Source organism: Aotus nancymaae, unplaced genomic scaffold (genome assembly GCF_030222135.1).
Source record: "Aotus nancymaae isolate 86718 unplaced genomic scaffold, 86718_ANA_hifiasm-v0.15.2.pri h1tg000041l, whole genome shotgun sequence".
NCBI classification, from domain to species: Eukaryota; Metazoa; Chordata; class Mammalia; order Primates; family Aotidae; genus Aotus; species Aotus nancymaae.
Window position 1 is genome coordinate 21,069,889 of NW_026988455.1, and position 13,628 is coordinate 21,083,516.

Genomic DNA, 13,628 nt, shown 5'->3' on the forward strand with positions numbered 1-13,628 from the left:
ATTCTCCTGCCTCAGCCTCCCGAGTAGCTGGGATTACAGGCACGTGCCACCATGCCCAGCTAATTTTTTGTATTTTTAGTAGAGACGGGGTTTCACCATGTTGACCAGGATGGTCTCGATCTCTTGACCTCGTGATCCACCCGCCTCGGCCTCCCAAAGTGCTGGGATTACAGGCGTGAGCCACCGCGCCCGGCCCTCTTAGTTCTTTTTCGTATTGTATTGCTTTGGTCTGGGTCCCTAATGCTGTATCGAACAGTATCAATAATAGCAAACAATCTTTTCTTATTCCCAGTTATAGAAACACATAGTCATTAAGTATAAAACATCATGCGGCCAGGCACAGTAACTCATGCCTGTAATCTCACCACTTTGGGAAACTGAGGCAGGCAGATCACCTGAGGTCGAGAGTTCAAGAACAGCCTGACCAACGTGGAGAAACCCCATCTCTACTAAAAATGCAAAATTGTCCAGGCGTGGTGACACATGCCTGTAATCCCAGCTACTCAGGAGGCTGAGGGAGGAGAATCGCTTTAACCCATGAGGTGGAGATTGCAGTGGGCCCAGATTGTGCCATTGCACTCCAGCCTGGGCAAAAACAGCAAAACTCTATCTCAAAAAAAATAATAATAATAATGATAATAATAATCTATGGGGTTTTGGTGAGAAGCCTTTATCAAATTATTCCTAGTTTTGTTTTGTTTTGTTTTGTGTTTTTTTTAAGAGACAGGATTGCACTGTGTTGCCCAGGCTGGAGTGCAGTGGCCATTCACAGGTGTAGTCAACACACTACATCCTCAAACTCCTGGACTCAAGCAATCCTGCCTTTACCTCCCAACTAGTTGGGACTACAGGCACGTACCACTGTACTTGGCTAAATTATTCCTAAATTTGAAGACCTATTTTTAAAATCATAAGTAGATGTTGAATTTTATCCACTTTTTTTGACATCTATTAAGGTAAATCATAAATTTGTCTTATGGCTGAATTGAAATATTTTCTGATGTTAAAACATCCTTGCATTCTTGAGGAAACCCTTCATTACAATATCTTTTTCTACACTGTTAGATTTATTTAGCTAATATTTTAATTTGACTTTTTGTATCTGTGTTATAATTTAAATGGATCTGTAACCTTAGACCAACTTTAAGTAACATAGGAGTCAGTAGTAGGGTAGCTTCAGTAGATGATTTGGCTATTTTCCACTCTTTCTGCTTCATGGATCCACTAAGGAAGAACAGGCTTGTTTCTTCAAAAGTTGAGTAGACCTCCCACTTTAAGGCCGTCTAGGCTTGGAGGCTTTGGTTTGGGGATAGTTGGTGATTATCTCATATATCCATATTGTTTAAACTTTTTATGTTTTGTTTTGTGTGTTTTCATCATATTCTGTTTTCTTCCTTATTGCATTGTGTTCTTATTCTTCAGCTTCTTACATTTAGCTTTTGGTTTTATTTCTTATTTTCCAATAAATATATTAAATATAAATATTTTCAGAGGTGTAGTATCTTCAATGTTTAGTTCTGAGTAATTTTTTTGTTTAATTTTTCTCTGATTGTTCACTTCTCTCATCTCTGAGATGGAGTTTGGGAAAAGAATTCAACATCCTATGCTGGTTTGCCTCTTTTTTCATTGTAATAGAGATAGTTATTGGTGTCTGGTACTCCCTATAGACTGTAAGCACACAGTGGAGACCGTGGCTACCTTAGTGATTGCTATGTCCTTGGGAGCTAGCCCAGTGCTCGTTGTTTATCCATTGGGATAAGATGTTTGGCAAAGTTTCTCTTTAAAGAGTAGTGTAATAGACTCTGAAACACAGCTTGTAAGTTTCTGAACTCAAGCTACAACTGTGTCCATTGGTTTTAATTAAACTCATCTGACATTCAGCCATCTAGGCCACCAGAGATAGGTCATTTTGTTTAATTCTTTCTCTCACCAGCATGTGAGATGAGACCATTTGATTAAAAAGCACAAGCTAGATTTGGACCTCAAGTGCTTTGTATTTCTTGAGGAAAATTGAGTCCATTCGATTCATATGAAATGCTATTTGGAAAGCAGTATGTACTTTTTTTTTTGCCCTTGTTGCCCAGGCTGGAGTGCAGTGGTGTGATCTCAGCTCACCGCAACCTCCGCCTTCCGGACTCAAGCAATTCTCCTACCTCAGCCTCCTGAGTAACTGGGATTACAGGCACCCACCACCACACCCGACTAATTTTTGTATTTTTAGTAGAGACAGGGTTTCACCATCTTGGTCAGGCTAGTCTCAAACTCCTGACCTCAGGTGATCCACCTGCCTTGGCCTCCCACAGTGCTGGAATTACAGGCGTGAGCCACTGCACCTGGATGAACGCAATTTTTTAATACTCTGAGACTACATGACCACCCAAAAAAAATACTTGATGTATGCATTTAACATGATCAGAATTCATACAGGAAATGGGTTTTGAAAGCATATTGCTTAGTTTCTACATTAGTAAAAGAACTAATCTAGAAGGTTCCTCCACATTCCACATGCCCAAGATTGCATGATTTAGACCTACTTTGAGAGATCTATTATTATGTATTCTATTTAAAGAAAGGAGATACAGATTAATAATGTTCCAAGGGTGATTGGAAGGCCAGGACAGATTAGTTTCCAGAATTCACATTATTGTAACACACAGTAGTCATTCTGGAAAGGCTCGTCAAGTCCTCAACTGGGAAGATTCAGTTGTGCTACCTAGTGCTTTTTTTTTTTTTTTTGAGGCGGAGTTTCGCTCTTGTTACCCAGGCTGGAGTGCAATGGCGCGATCTCGGCTCACCGCAACCTCCGCCTCCTGGGTTCAGGCAATTCTCCTGCCTCAGCCTCCTGAGTAGCTGGGATTACAGGCACGCGCCACCATGCCCAGCTAATTTTTTTTTGTATTAGTAGAGACGGGGTTTCACCATGTTGACCAGGATGGTCTCGATCTCTTGACCTTGTGATCCACCCGCCTCGGCCTCCCAAAGTGCTGGGATTACAGGCTTGAGCCACCGTGCCCGGCCCCCTAGTGCTTTTTACAGTCATTTCATTCTGAGGAAAAACAAATCCTTTTAAGTGAAACAAACTAAATGAAAGGAATCTAAAATGTTTAGCCCAGTTTCAGATAGACATATATCACATTTATGTCCTAGGAGGTAGGTCAAAAATCAAATAATATTTGTTACTATAGGATAAAATAGACTTTAAATGAATCTGACTAGATATTAATAATATGGTGTAGCATTTTGTGACATTTGTAGTAAAATACTGGATTAAATTTAATTTAAAAATGCAAGATTTGACTCCTAAAGATTTGTCTTTCTCCCTGAGAAACTGCAGATTTGTGCTGTTAATCCTGAATAAAAAGAAAACAATTTTAATCCAAGTAAAATCTAAAACTTAACATGCAAATAAGGACATTTTTCTATCTAAACATATTGCTGTTAGTCAAAATATAATGTATGTTTGTTTTCTATTGGGTATGTTTTGTTTTGAGATAGGGTTTTGCTCTGTCACCCAAGCTGGTGTGCAGTGGCACAATCTCAGCTCACAGCAACCTTGACGTCCTGAGTTCAAGTGATCCTCCCACCTGAGCCTCCCAAGTAGCTGGGACTACTGCAAGCCACCACACCCAGCCAATTTTTGTAGGGTTTTTTGTTTTTGTTTTGTTTGTAGAGATGGGGTATACTGTTGTTAATGTCAGAAATCATTCCTGTAATTTATGAGACAAAATAAAAACTAAAGACATAGATAATAAGCAAGGAAGCATAACATTAAGTGTAGTGAGTAGCCTGTGAAGGATCCAGACAGGATAATAATAGCGAATGATGGAGCAGAACCTTCCCTAAAGTCAGTAATGAAGAAGGCCCCACCAGGAGGCCGTGCTGGAGCTGAGCCCCAGCGTGTGCAGCCAGCACAGGGAAGAACGAGCAGTGGGGGCACAGTGGCGGGGAGGGAGTACATAGCAAAGGAATGACCGGCCAAGGTGGGCCCGGAGGGCCTGTAAGGACGGGCGTCCAGGCCCGTAGCCGGGTGCACAGACTCCCCGGTGGGTTGCTGGGCCATGAGACCCGGTCCTGCGGTCCTGCGCTTACCAAAGCCACATCCCAGGCAAACTTTTTTAGATGAGGAAGAGCTGCCAGAGTGCCTCATTTTCCTTTCTTTGTCAGAATTGGAATTCCACCACATGATGCTTCCTGTCAGTTGCAATGTTCTGTCCGTTCACTGTGCCTGGACATTGTAGACTTATAACACTATTTCTTCATAAGTAATCTTTGAGCCTGGAAGGAACCTACAGGTGTGTGTGTTTCCTTTCTTCAGCATTTCTGGACTAAAAGTGGTGGGGGAGTCCTTTTCTCCAGCCTTTCACCTACAACTGGAAGAGAGCACTGGGTCTCGTGAGCAAGACGTCAGACTGCTTCAGGAAATTGTAGATCAAGTAAGTACCCAGTTGCTTAAGGAAATCTCTCCACACCACTTCTGCCCTCACCCCAAGCAATGTTTTAATGTTATTTTTAAGGAAAGTCTGCCCTGAGAGAGAGGGTAGAAAGGAAGATGCTGGTGACCCACCCGCTCTTGACATTGAATCCTAATCCTCCAGGTCCTTCCCAGCTTCTGGCCACAGTAACAGGCAGCAATATGTGACTCCCTCCAAAGTTATTCTGTTTTGTACCATTTTGCATTTAAATATGCTTGGCCTCTCCTCTGAAAAATAAGCCTTCCAGAAAACTCACTTGCTCACCATTTTACAAAGCCAGGCTTTCCTGTATGTAGTTGGGGGAGGCACTGTGTGTGCGCATCACACACACTCCTGGACAGCTAGCTCTCCCCGCAGCACAGCTCAGGGACAGTCCACTCGCAGTCACCCTGAAGTCAGGATGCTTTTGTAAACAGAAAGGAAGACCACTTTTTATTACATGCCTAATTTGGGAGGTTTATTTAAATTTATCTTCCAAAAGTCATTTTCCTATTAATTATCTGAGAACCACGTCACCAGGGAAAACTGCTTGCAGTTTTTCATCTGATAGCACTGCCCATCCTAAACGCTTCCTGCCCTAGGCGCGTGGGTTTGCAGTGGTGTAGGGCCAACAGAAGTTTCTTTAAAAGAGGGGGAAGAGCAGCGGAGTGACCTGGGCAGGAAGGACTCAGGAGGGCAGTGGGTGCCGCCCTCCCTCCGGATCCTCCCCAAGCCCCGGGATGCTGGACTGCTGCTTTCAGAAGAATCTGGGCTTTTATGTGGGCTGCTCTTGCTGCTTTTAGAAGAATCTGACATATACTTAATATGTATTTGGGAATGAAAATGGGTGGGATTCTCCTTTCCTGTCCAGAAGCTGCAGCTGTGAGCGATGCTACTAGCTCCCTGGGGTCGTAATGGCAGCTACCACCCGTCATGAGCCTTTCCGAGGCCAGGCCCTGTCCTGAGTCTCATCTGCCTGTACAGCCTCTCAGGCAGGCTCTTCTAGGCCACATGGGTGTGCAGTATACAGACTGGGTGTCCAGGCAGCCTCTGTTGCATAGCTAGCTTCAGCTGTCCTATGTCCCACAGTGTTTGAGCCACATAATCTGGAATAACAGATTTGTGGAGAACTTCACACAACTTGTGGCCTTCTAGAGTTAATTACATTAAAAAATAATAATAATAAAAACAAGCCCAGGATCTGAGCTTCCTAAGGAAACATGTCAGATTTTGAATGATCAACCTGGAGCTACGTACGTGGCTTTCGAGGTGAGGAAATGCAACGGATGTTTTCTCAGGCACAGCTCTGTGGATAGGAAGAAAGCCTCTCTACAGGGAAAAACCTTCCACTGCCTGCTTCACTACCTCATTGTTTGTACTTTAAAGTTCCTTAAATATATACAAACACAAAACTAAGTATGACATCTTTGTGATTAGAGTTCTCATACAAATGGAAAACCAGAACAAATATATAAATTAAATAAAGCTAAATGGACAAGCCAGTAAAATTCATGTTCATTTCGTTACCTTCATGAGGCAGGTGAATTTGTTTTTTTCACTGGAGTTGCCCCATCAGGACAGCTGAGAGCCATGTTCACCTAGCAGGCTCATGAGCTGCATGCGTGGGTGTTGGGTCTGAGTGATGGCGCCGCCGTTCTCCCTCGAGTGTCTCCTCGAACTACATCAGGACAGTTGTCCACACATGCTTCATGTTGAGGGACACTCATTGCCTTCAGATGCCAGTGTATCCATTGCATAGTAAACCCACCTCTGTTCTCTTTTCATTATATAGCAACAGCTAAAGTCTTACTATGGCTTTGTACCAAAGAGAGATGCAGAGGAGGACGTGCGAACAAAGCAACTTGGTATTAAAATACTGTGCTTACAGGGATTAGCCCTGTAATGAAAGAGGAAATGAAAAGTCTGTGGACAGCTGACAGATCCCAAACTCCCGTCTGTGGGCCAGGTTTGATACTGGCTGTCTAAAGGACTTCTCTTGAGGGTTGAGTGAGAAGAGAACAGTCTGGGGTGGGGAACAGAATACTATCTAGAAACTTCATTGACAGAAAAGAAGAGAAAGATCTTACCGCTTCTGTGCATCATCACAGCTTCCATTTTTAAAATCTTCCAAACCTTTGTCCCACTCCCCTCTCTTCTTTTCAGTATTTGAAAGAGAGAAAAGAACCATGCTGCCTGCCGTAACTCTTATTTAAGCTTCGTAGATCTGAGAGGCTTTGCCAAGTTTATGCTGAGTTGCTCAACAGGACACTGTTTTTACAAACTGAGCTATTGTTTATAGTGTCTCTTAACCAGCCAGCGCTCGAAACAGAGCCAGTCCAGATGGTTGCAGAAGTTCACTTTTCCAAGTACACTTCCAGAGCCTAGAGTCAGTGAGAGGCTGTTGTGAATGCCTGGTGTGGGTTTTCCATCTCTTCCTCACAGCCTACGACGTGACCCTCTTGAGGCAGATACTTTTATTGTCAGGCACATGGAATAATCGTTCTTCCCTTTACACTGCCCTTTGCTCTGTTGGTTTTTTTTATGTAATTCACATACCATAAAATTCACCCTATTGAAGTGTGTGTGTGTGTGTTTTTTTTTTTTTAAAGAGCCGAGGTTTCACCATCTTGGCCAGGCTGGTCTTGAACTCCTGACCTCGTGATCCACCCACCTCGGCCTCCCAAAGTGCTGAGATTACAGGCATGAGCCACTGCACCTGGCCCTGAAGTATATTGTTAAGTGGCTTTCAGCATCATACATTCAGCAGGTTGTGCAACCATTACTGTCTCATTCCAAAACATTTTCATCACTCCAGAAAGAAACCCCTGTAGCCTATTACCTTGCTCTGGTGTTTATGCTTTCTGTATTTCAGTAGAGGTTGTTTTAATTTTTTTCTTAATGTTGACAGATGGTTAATATACAGTAAAGCTGTGTAGAACTTTGTTAACGCCAGACTCTGCAGTGCCCAGCAGCACCATGCCCAGGTGCCACACACGGACGTCATTTATGCTGATATCTGAAGTGCAGTGATTTCTCTTTGGTGCAGTCCTACTGGTGGTGGTACTGTTAAGTCCACCTGCAGGACTTTGCTCACACCACGTCCTCACGTGCTAACTCTGCTTTGTCTAAATGGTAGCCACTGGCTATCTATGGCTGTTTAAATTTAAGTGGAAATAAAAAAAGGTGCAAGTGTGACCTCTCAGTAGCACCAGCCACATCTCCGTGCGCTCAGCAGGCACACGACTCATGGTGACTGCTGGGCACTTCAGAACAGAAGCATTTGTCACTGCAGAAGTTCTGTGGACAGTGCTGCCAAGGTGATGCTGTAGTATTCTGGTGGTTATCTTGTAGCAATTATAATCGGAAAATGAATTAAAGCTACTGTTGCTGGATTTCTGCATTCCCCACTTGAATTACCGCCGTGTCTGAAGTCCAGGTTGCAGAAGTCTTCCTTTTTCTTCCCGCAGTGCATGAACAAAAATATCGCATTAACCCAGGCGCGCTACTTGGAGAAAGAAGAGAAGTGCCTCCCTCCTCCCAGGTCAGTTAATATTAAAATATGACCGTATTTTTTTTCCCTGCTCTGAGCTCTATGAAATACATTATCTTTTGTAAAATTTTGAAAGACTATTACAGGCTAAGGAAGATTATCTGTCATTAAAATATAGTACATCACCTGTTTAATGCTTTTAAACAAAAAGTTTTTACATCTTAACTGAAAATCCCCCTAGGACTTACTGAGTACCCTCTCAGTTCACTCAAAGAAATGTCTGGGAGCCCAATAATGAGCTTCGGCAAACCTGAGTTTCCATCAGCTCATTCCTACCACATCTGGAAGGTGGCACATGCCGTACCAGGAGTTCCTGCCACAAGGACCGTCCTGCAGGGAGGATCGGCAGTGTGGGGTGGGGGTGGGCATGCGCCTCTGCTGCTCCCTCAGTCAGCACACACTCATTCACATTCGGGAAAAACCAGGCAACGGTGGGGAAAATCTACAGCTTCATGAAAAAACACATCTGGTGTTTTTTTAGTAAAGGAAAAGACTAATGTCTTTTAAGGAGACTGGATTCTGTTCACAAAGCGTGTAGGCCAAGGAGGTGGCCATCCCACCACGGCACTGAGCCAGGCAGTCACAGCAGATGGCCTGGACGTGGCCAGTGCTGCCCCGGAACAATGCTCAGGCTTTTGAGAGCAGGTGATGTCTACACCAAGCCTGGAGAAATGTGTGTGTCAGGCATCCTGTGGTCATCGTGGCTTTCCGTCACATGAGGTGGTGTGTGCTTTGCTCAGGATTTTCAGTTTCTTGGAGACCTCCAAGTTCATCTGGGAGTACCGAGCACAAGCTGCAGAAGAGTTGGAGAGAAGGGTCCTGAGGCCAGGTGCCAAGTCAGGGAGGCTGCAGGAGAGCCCCCTGGGGAGTTTGAATGCTCTGCCAGCCCGGAGTGCCAGATCAGATTTGTAAAATCACTCTGGTAGCAGCTCAAAGCACCTTAAAGATTCAGCCCATCTCAGCCAGGCGCAGTGGCCCACACCTGTAATCCCAACACTTTGGGAGGCCGAGGTAGGCAGAACACTGGAAGCCAGGCGTGATAGTGCACACCTTTGGTCCCAGGTACTCGGGAGGCTGAGGTGGGAGAATCACCTGGTTCCAGGAGATCAAGGCCGCAGTGAGCTGAGATCACTCTTGCACTCCAGTTTGGGCTGCCCCCATCATTTTTCATTGCACTCATCCGAAGCTATAATCCTATATCCTACGTTTACTTGTTAGTAAGACCACAAGTGCACGAGGACGGGAGCCATGCTGGTTTTGTGCCCTCGGGACTCCCTGCTGCAGCGACCCACCTGCCCCAGTAGTGAGAGAGCGACTATGGGCAGCAAGTGCGTGAATAGGCCGAGTGCCAGGAGAGCTTTGTTTACAAAAACAGGAGGCGGTGGATTTGGCTCTCGGGCCGTAGATGGGTGACTGTGAGTGCAGGTCCTTACCTCACAAAGATAATTCTTTGTGTCCTTTACTGTTCTCAGCATTCGGGTTGTGGTCACAGTGGAACAAACAGAGGAAGAACTGGAGAGAGCTGCGTCCACCATCAAGGAGGTGGCCCAGGTCGTCCTGCTCTAGGCTGAGTCTCAAGACTGTGGCCTCCTGCCACACAGCACGCAGACAGGACTCAATACTCCCGCTGGCCAGGGAGGGGCCTGAAGGAGAGCAAGAGCATGTGGATCTTTTATAGGATTGTTACCAAATGGTGCCAATGTGGATCAATTGTGTGAACATGAGAAGGATGCTTATTTTTTTAAAAGAAAACACATCTAAAAGCCCAGGAACTGATTTTTTTTAAGAGGAAAACTAATGACAGTATATAACTGATATTTAAATTGTGCATTTAGTACTATTTAAATGTTTTATTATACTAGTATTTTGTATTCTTTTGTTGTGGTTTAAAACTGGAGCTTCAGTTTCTCTGCCCTCCCTTCTAATAGTAATGATTCAGTGAGCACTCCTGAACTCCTTAATAGTTCATAGGAAAATGACTGCAGCGTTAAAGCTTAGAAGAACACTTCAACATATGTGGTACAAATTTATGATCTAATTAAACCACGTATTTTCCAGTCTCTGTCATGTGAATCTAAATGGTGGCTAAAAGGAACACTTTTTCTGTGATTATTATAAACTTTGCATTGTATTTGAATCCTAGAGCTTTTATACACACTAAATATTGATGTCACACCATTTCCAATGTCAGCATCCCTAACCAGAGAATATTCATTATACTTCCTAAGTGAGCAGTAATTTAACTCAGAAGCTATTTTATTTTAATATAATTGACCTCTCTTTACATTCCTTATGTGTTCACCTCTAATCTGTTTTAGGAAGAGGGTTGGTTATTATGTTGATCCCAGAATATAAATCATATTCTTTATATTTTAGAATATCTGAAACATATTCCTTTTTTGTATAGTGGGTTTGCCTAGGGACGTGTAACTACAGGCCTTTTCTAAGCTAAGGAAAAAGAGAATTTTTCTTTTCCACTTACAAATGTCAGGTCTCTACAGAAGACGTGAAAGCACTAAAAATACCATTTCTAAGCTGTACTTTGCCTGTTTTTTCTTTAGCAAACCAGGTTACATGGTGTAAAGGTTTGTTATATGTGCCACAAGATAGTATATAAATATTATGCCATCATTTCTTCTCTTGTTAAAGGTGGAATAAAATTGTCATTTTTATAATCTATGCTCATAGTACTCAAATGGTCTTCAGCATCTTTTAAAATAACATGTATTTTTTGAATGTTCAGTTTCTGTTTTGCTTGAGGTATTTTGTACATATGTGCCTTGTGATTGCTGCTGCTTTAAAGGGTAAAGTACTCTTTGGGGGGTGAGTCTGTTTTGTTTTGTTTTATTTTTTAATTAAATAAACCTACATTCCTGATTATTAGTCTATTTGCATATGTAATATATTCAATAGGATAGTCTCTTGATTTTAACTTTTCTGCACAGCTGGGGTAGTATTCTTTGTGTGTTGTTTTGTCTTGTTAGAGAAAATAACAACTAAATTTCTTAGTTCCTCTTTTCACATCCAACCAAAGAATATATAGTGTCTGAAGTTTCCTAGGTTCCTGCTGGCCTTGTAGGACTACGAAAATATCGTGGCCATTATTTTCATAAACAATAACTTTTCAGCTTCTTTTATAATAAAAAATGTCTACCAATGATCTTGTGTTTTAAAAGGCAGTAGCTTAGGGGTGAGCAGTGTAGAGACCATTTGGACCCCATTTTCACTTAGCAGAATTGTCCACAGGGAAGAAGAGAACCACACAACCTTTTTATTATCTATGACTAAATTCTAACTCAGGAAAAGTGGGGCTTTGGAGCAAGTTGGAACAGAAAATACACCAGTATTTCTTCAAATTCAGAACTTCGCTAATTGTACCATGTGTACTTTTTTTATATGCCACTAAAAGAAAATTCTTTCTGTATTATGCTGTCAGCTGTAAGGTGTCTTCCAATATTAGAGATATTACAATGTGGGTGGAGAAGGTGTATCTTTATGAAATAATAGTCATCTGATGTGTGGGCCTCATGCCATCTTTCCTTGTCAACATAAAACCTTAGTCCCAGAAAACAGAGATGTCCAATATCTAAATCTGAATATCTCCATGCATCTTTCCAAAACACTGTCCTTATGATGACATCAAATGAAAACATTTGTAACGTACACCTACGGTATGGGTTAAGCTATGGAGGATGCATGAATTTCATTTCCTTATGAAGTTGGAAATGCCTGGCGAAGAGGAGTAGTAGGAAGCTTTAAGAATGATGGAACACGGATAAAATAAGTCATCTCGACAGCAACATTTTCTAGAGATTTGAAGGAAAAAGGAAATGTGATTGAAGAATTTTATATCCACAAAGCGGTCTTTCAAATAACAAGGTTATAGAAAAACAATTCAAAATTAGAATTTAATGCTTCTTTTTGAGCCCTTCCTGAGGAATCCACTAGGGGAAAGCATCTAACTAAGAAATGCAAGACTGGGTGTTCACACCTGTAATCCCAGCATTTTGGAAGGCCAAGGTAGGAGGACTGCTTGAGATCAGGAGTTTGAAACCAGTTTGGGGAACATAGCGAGACCTAATCTCTACAAAAAATTAGCCAGACATGGTGGTGTGCACCTGTAGTCCTAAATACTTGAGAGGCTGAGGCAGGAGGATCATGTGAGCCCAGGAGGTCAAGGCAGCCATAAGCTTGATTCCAGCCTGTGCGACAGAGTGAGACCCTGTCTGAAAGAAAAAAGCAAAATAATCTGTCATGATATTCAAATTTATTAAAAGTAATAATGTATATAAATCATACCTTCCAAATTAACTTAGGGACAGAGAACCAAATATCGCATGTTCTTATAATTAGGAGCTAGCCGTCGCATACTCATCGAATGAAGATGGGAACAATAGATACTGACTGTCGGGAGGGAAGGAGGCGGGGCAAGGGTTGCAAAACTATTGGGTACTATGCTCAGCACCGAGGTGAAGAGATCATTTGTACCTCAAACCTCAGCATCCTACAATATGCCCAGGTAACAAACCTGCACGTGTACCCCTAAATCTAAAAGTTGAAAAAAAGAAAGTAAAATAATTTGCTCATAATGTATTATGTAAATAAGATACAGTACAAAAATATTTAGACTGACAAAGGGAACGTATGAAAAAGAGGGATTAAGTACATTATAAGAAGTTTTATTATAAAGATAACTAGTAGAGGCCAGGTGCAGTGGCTCACGCCTGTAATCCCAGCACTTTGGAGGGCAAGGTGGGCAGATCACACCAGGAGTTCAAGACCAGCCTGGCCAGCATAGTGAAACCCTGTCTCTACTAAAAATACAACAATTAGATGGGCATGGTAGTGGGCGCCTGTAATCCCAGCTACTCAGGAGGCTAAGGCAGGAGAATCGTTTGAACCTGGAGGCGGAGGTTGCAGTGAGCTGAGATCGCACCTTTGCACTCCAGCCTGGGCGACAGGGTGAGGCTCCATTACAAAAAAAAAAATGAAAAAAAATAATAACTAGTAGAATGCAAACATAAAACTTCCTAAATTCAAAAAAAGCAAAATTAGACCCTATACAGGGGAAAAATAACAAATATAATGCAATACATGCAGAAAATACAACCAAGTATCAAAACTGCACTGTACCCGCTGAATTTGTCAAATTAAAAAAATACAACAAAATAGCATGAGTTGAGACCAAGCATATTAATCATACAGTGAATGTGCATCCCCTTAAAGTCTTTTTTTTTTTTTTCTTTTTTTGAGACAGGGTCTCACTCTGTTGCCCAGGCTGGAGTCCAGTGGTGCAATCACAGCTCATTGCAGCCTCAAATTCCTGGGCTTAAATAATTCTCCTGCCTCAGCCTCCTGAGTAGCTGGGACTACAGGTATGTGCCACAATGCTTGGCTAATTTTTTAAATGTTTTTGTAGGGACAGGGGTTCCCTCTGTTGCCCAGGCTGATCTCAAACTCCTGGCCTCAAACAGTTTGCCCGCCTTGGTCTCCCAAAATGTTAGGATTACATGTATGAGCCACCACACCTGGCCCAAGCACTTTATTTCTACTCCAAGAAAAAATTTTCAAATTGGTTTACAAATCAAAACACAAACTCTGCTATATCCAAAAGACAAGAAAAGCTA

At 42.5% G+C, this 13,628-nt stretch overlaps 1 protein-coding gene across 2 annotated transcripts in view; it reads left to right on the plus strand.

The window, feature by feature from the left end:
• SPTLC1 (serine palmitoyltransferase long chain base subunit 1) overlaps window positions 1-10,879 on the plus strand; it is a 108,271-nt gene extending 97,392 nt beyond the window's left edge. For both annotated transcript variants that reach the window (XM_064361573.1, XM_064361571.1), the window contains 3 exons: window positions 4,316-4,433; window positions 7,919-7,992; window positions 9,474-10,879. In XM_064361573.1, coding sequence (XP_064217643.1) covers window positions 4,316-4,433; window positions 7,919-7,992; window positions 9,474-9,567 — 286 coding nt within the window. In that variant the 3' untranslated portion in view covers window positions 9,568-10,879. The remainder of the gene's footprint in view (window positions 1-4,315; window positions 4,434-7,918; window positions 7,993-9,473) is intronic.
• The last annotated feature ends 2,749 nt before the right edge of the window (window positions 10,880-13,628 follow it).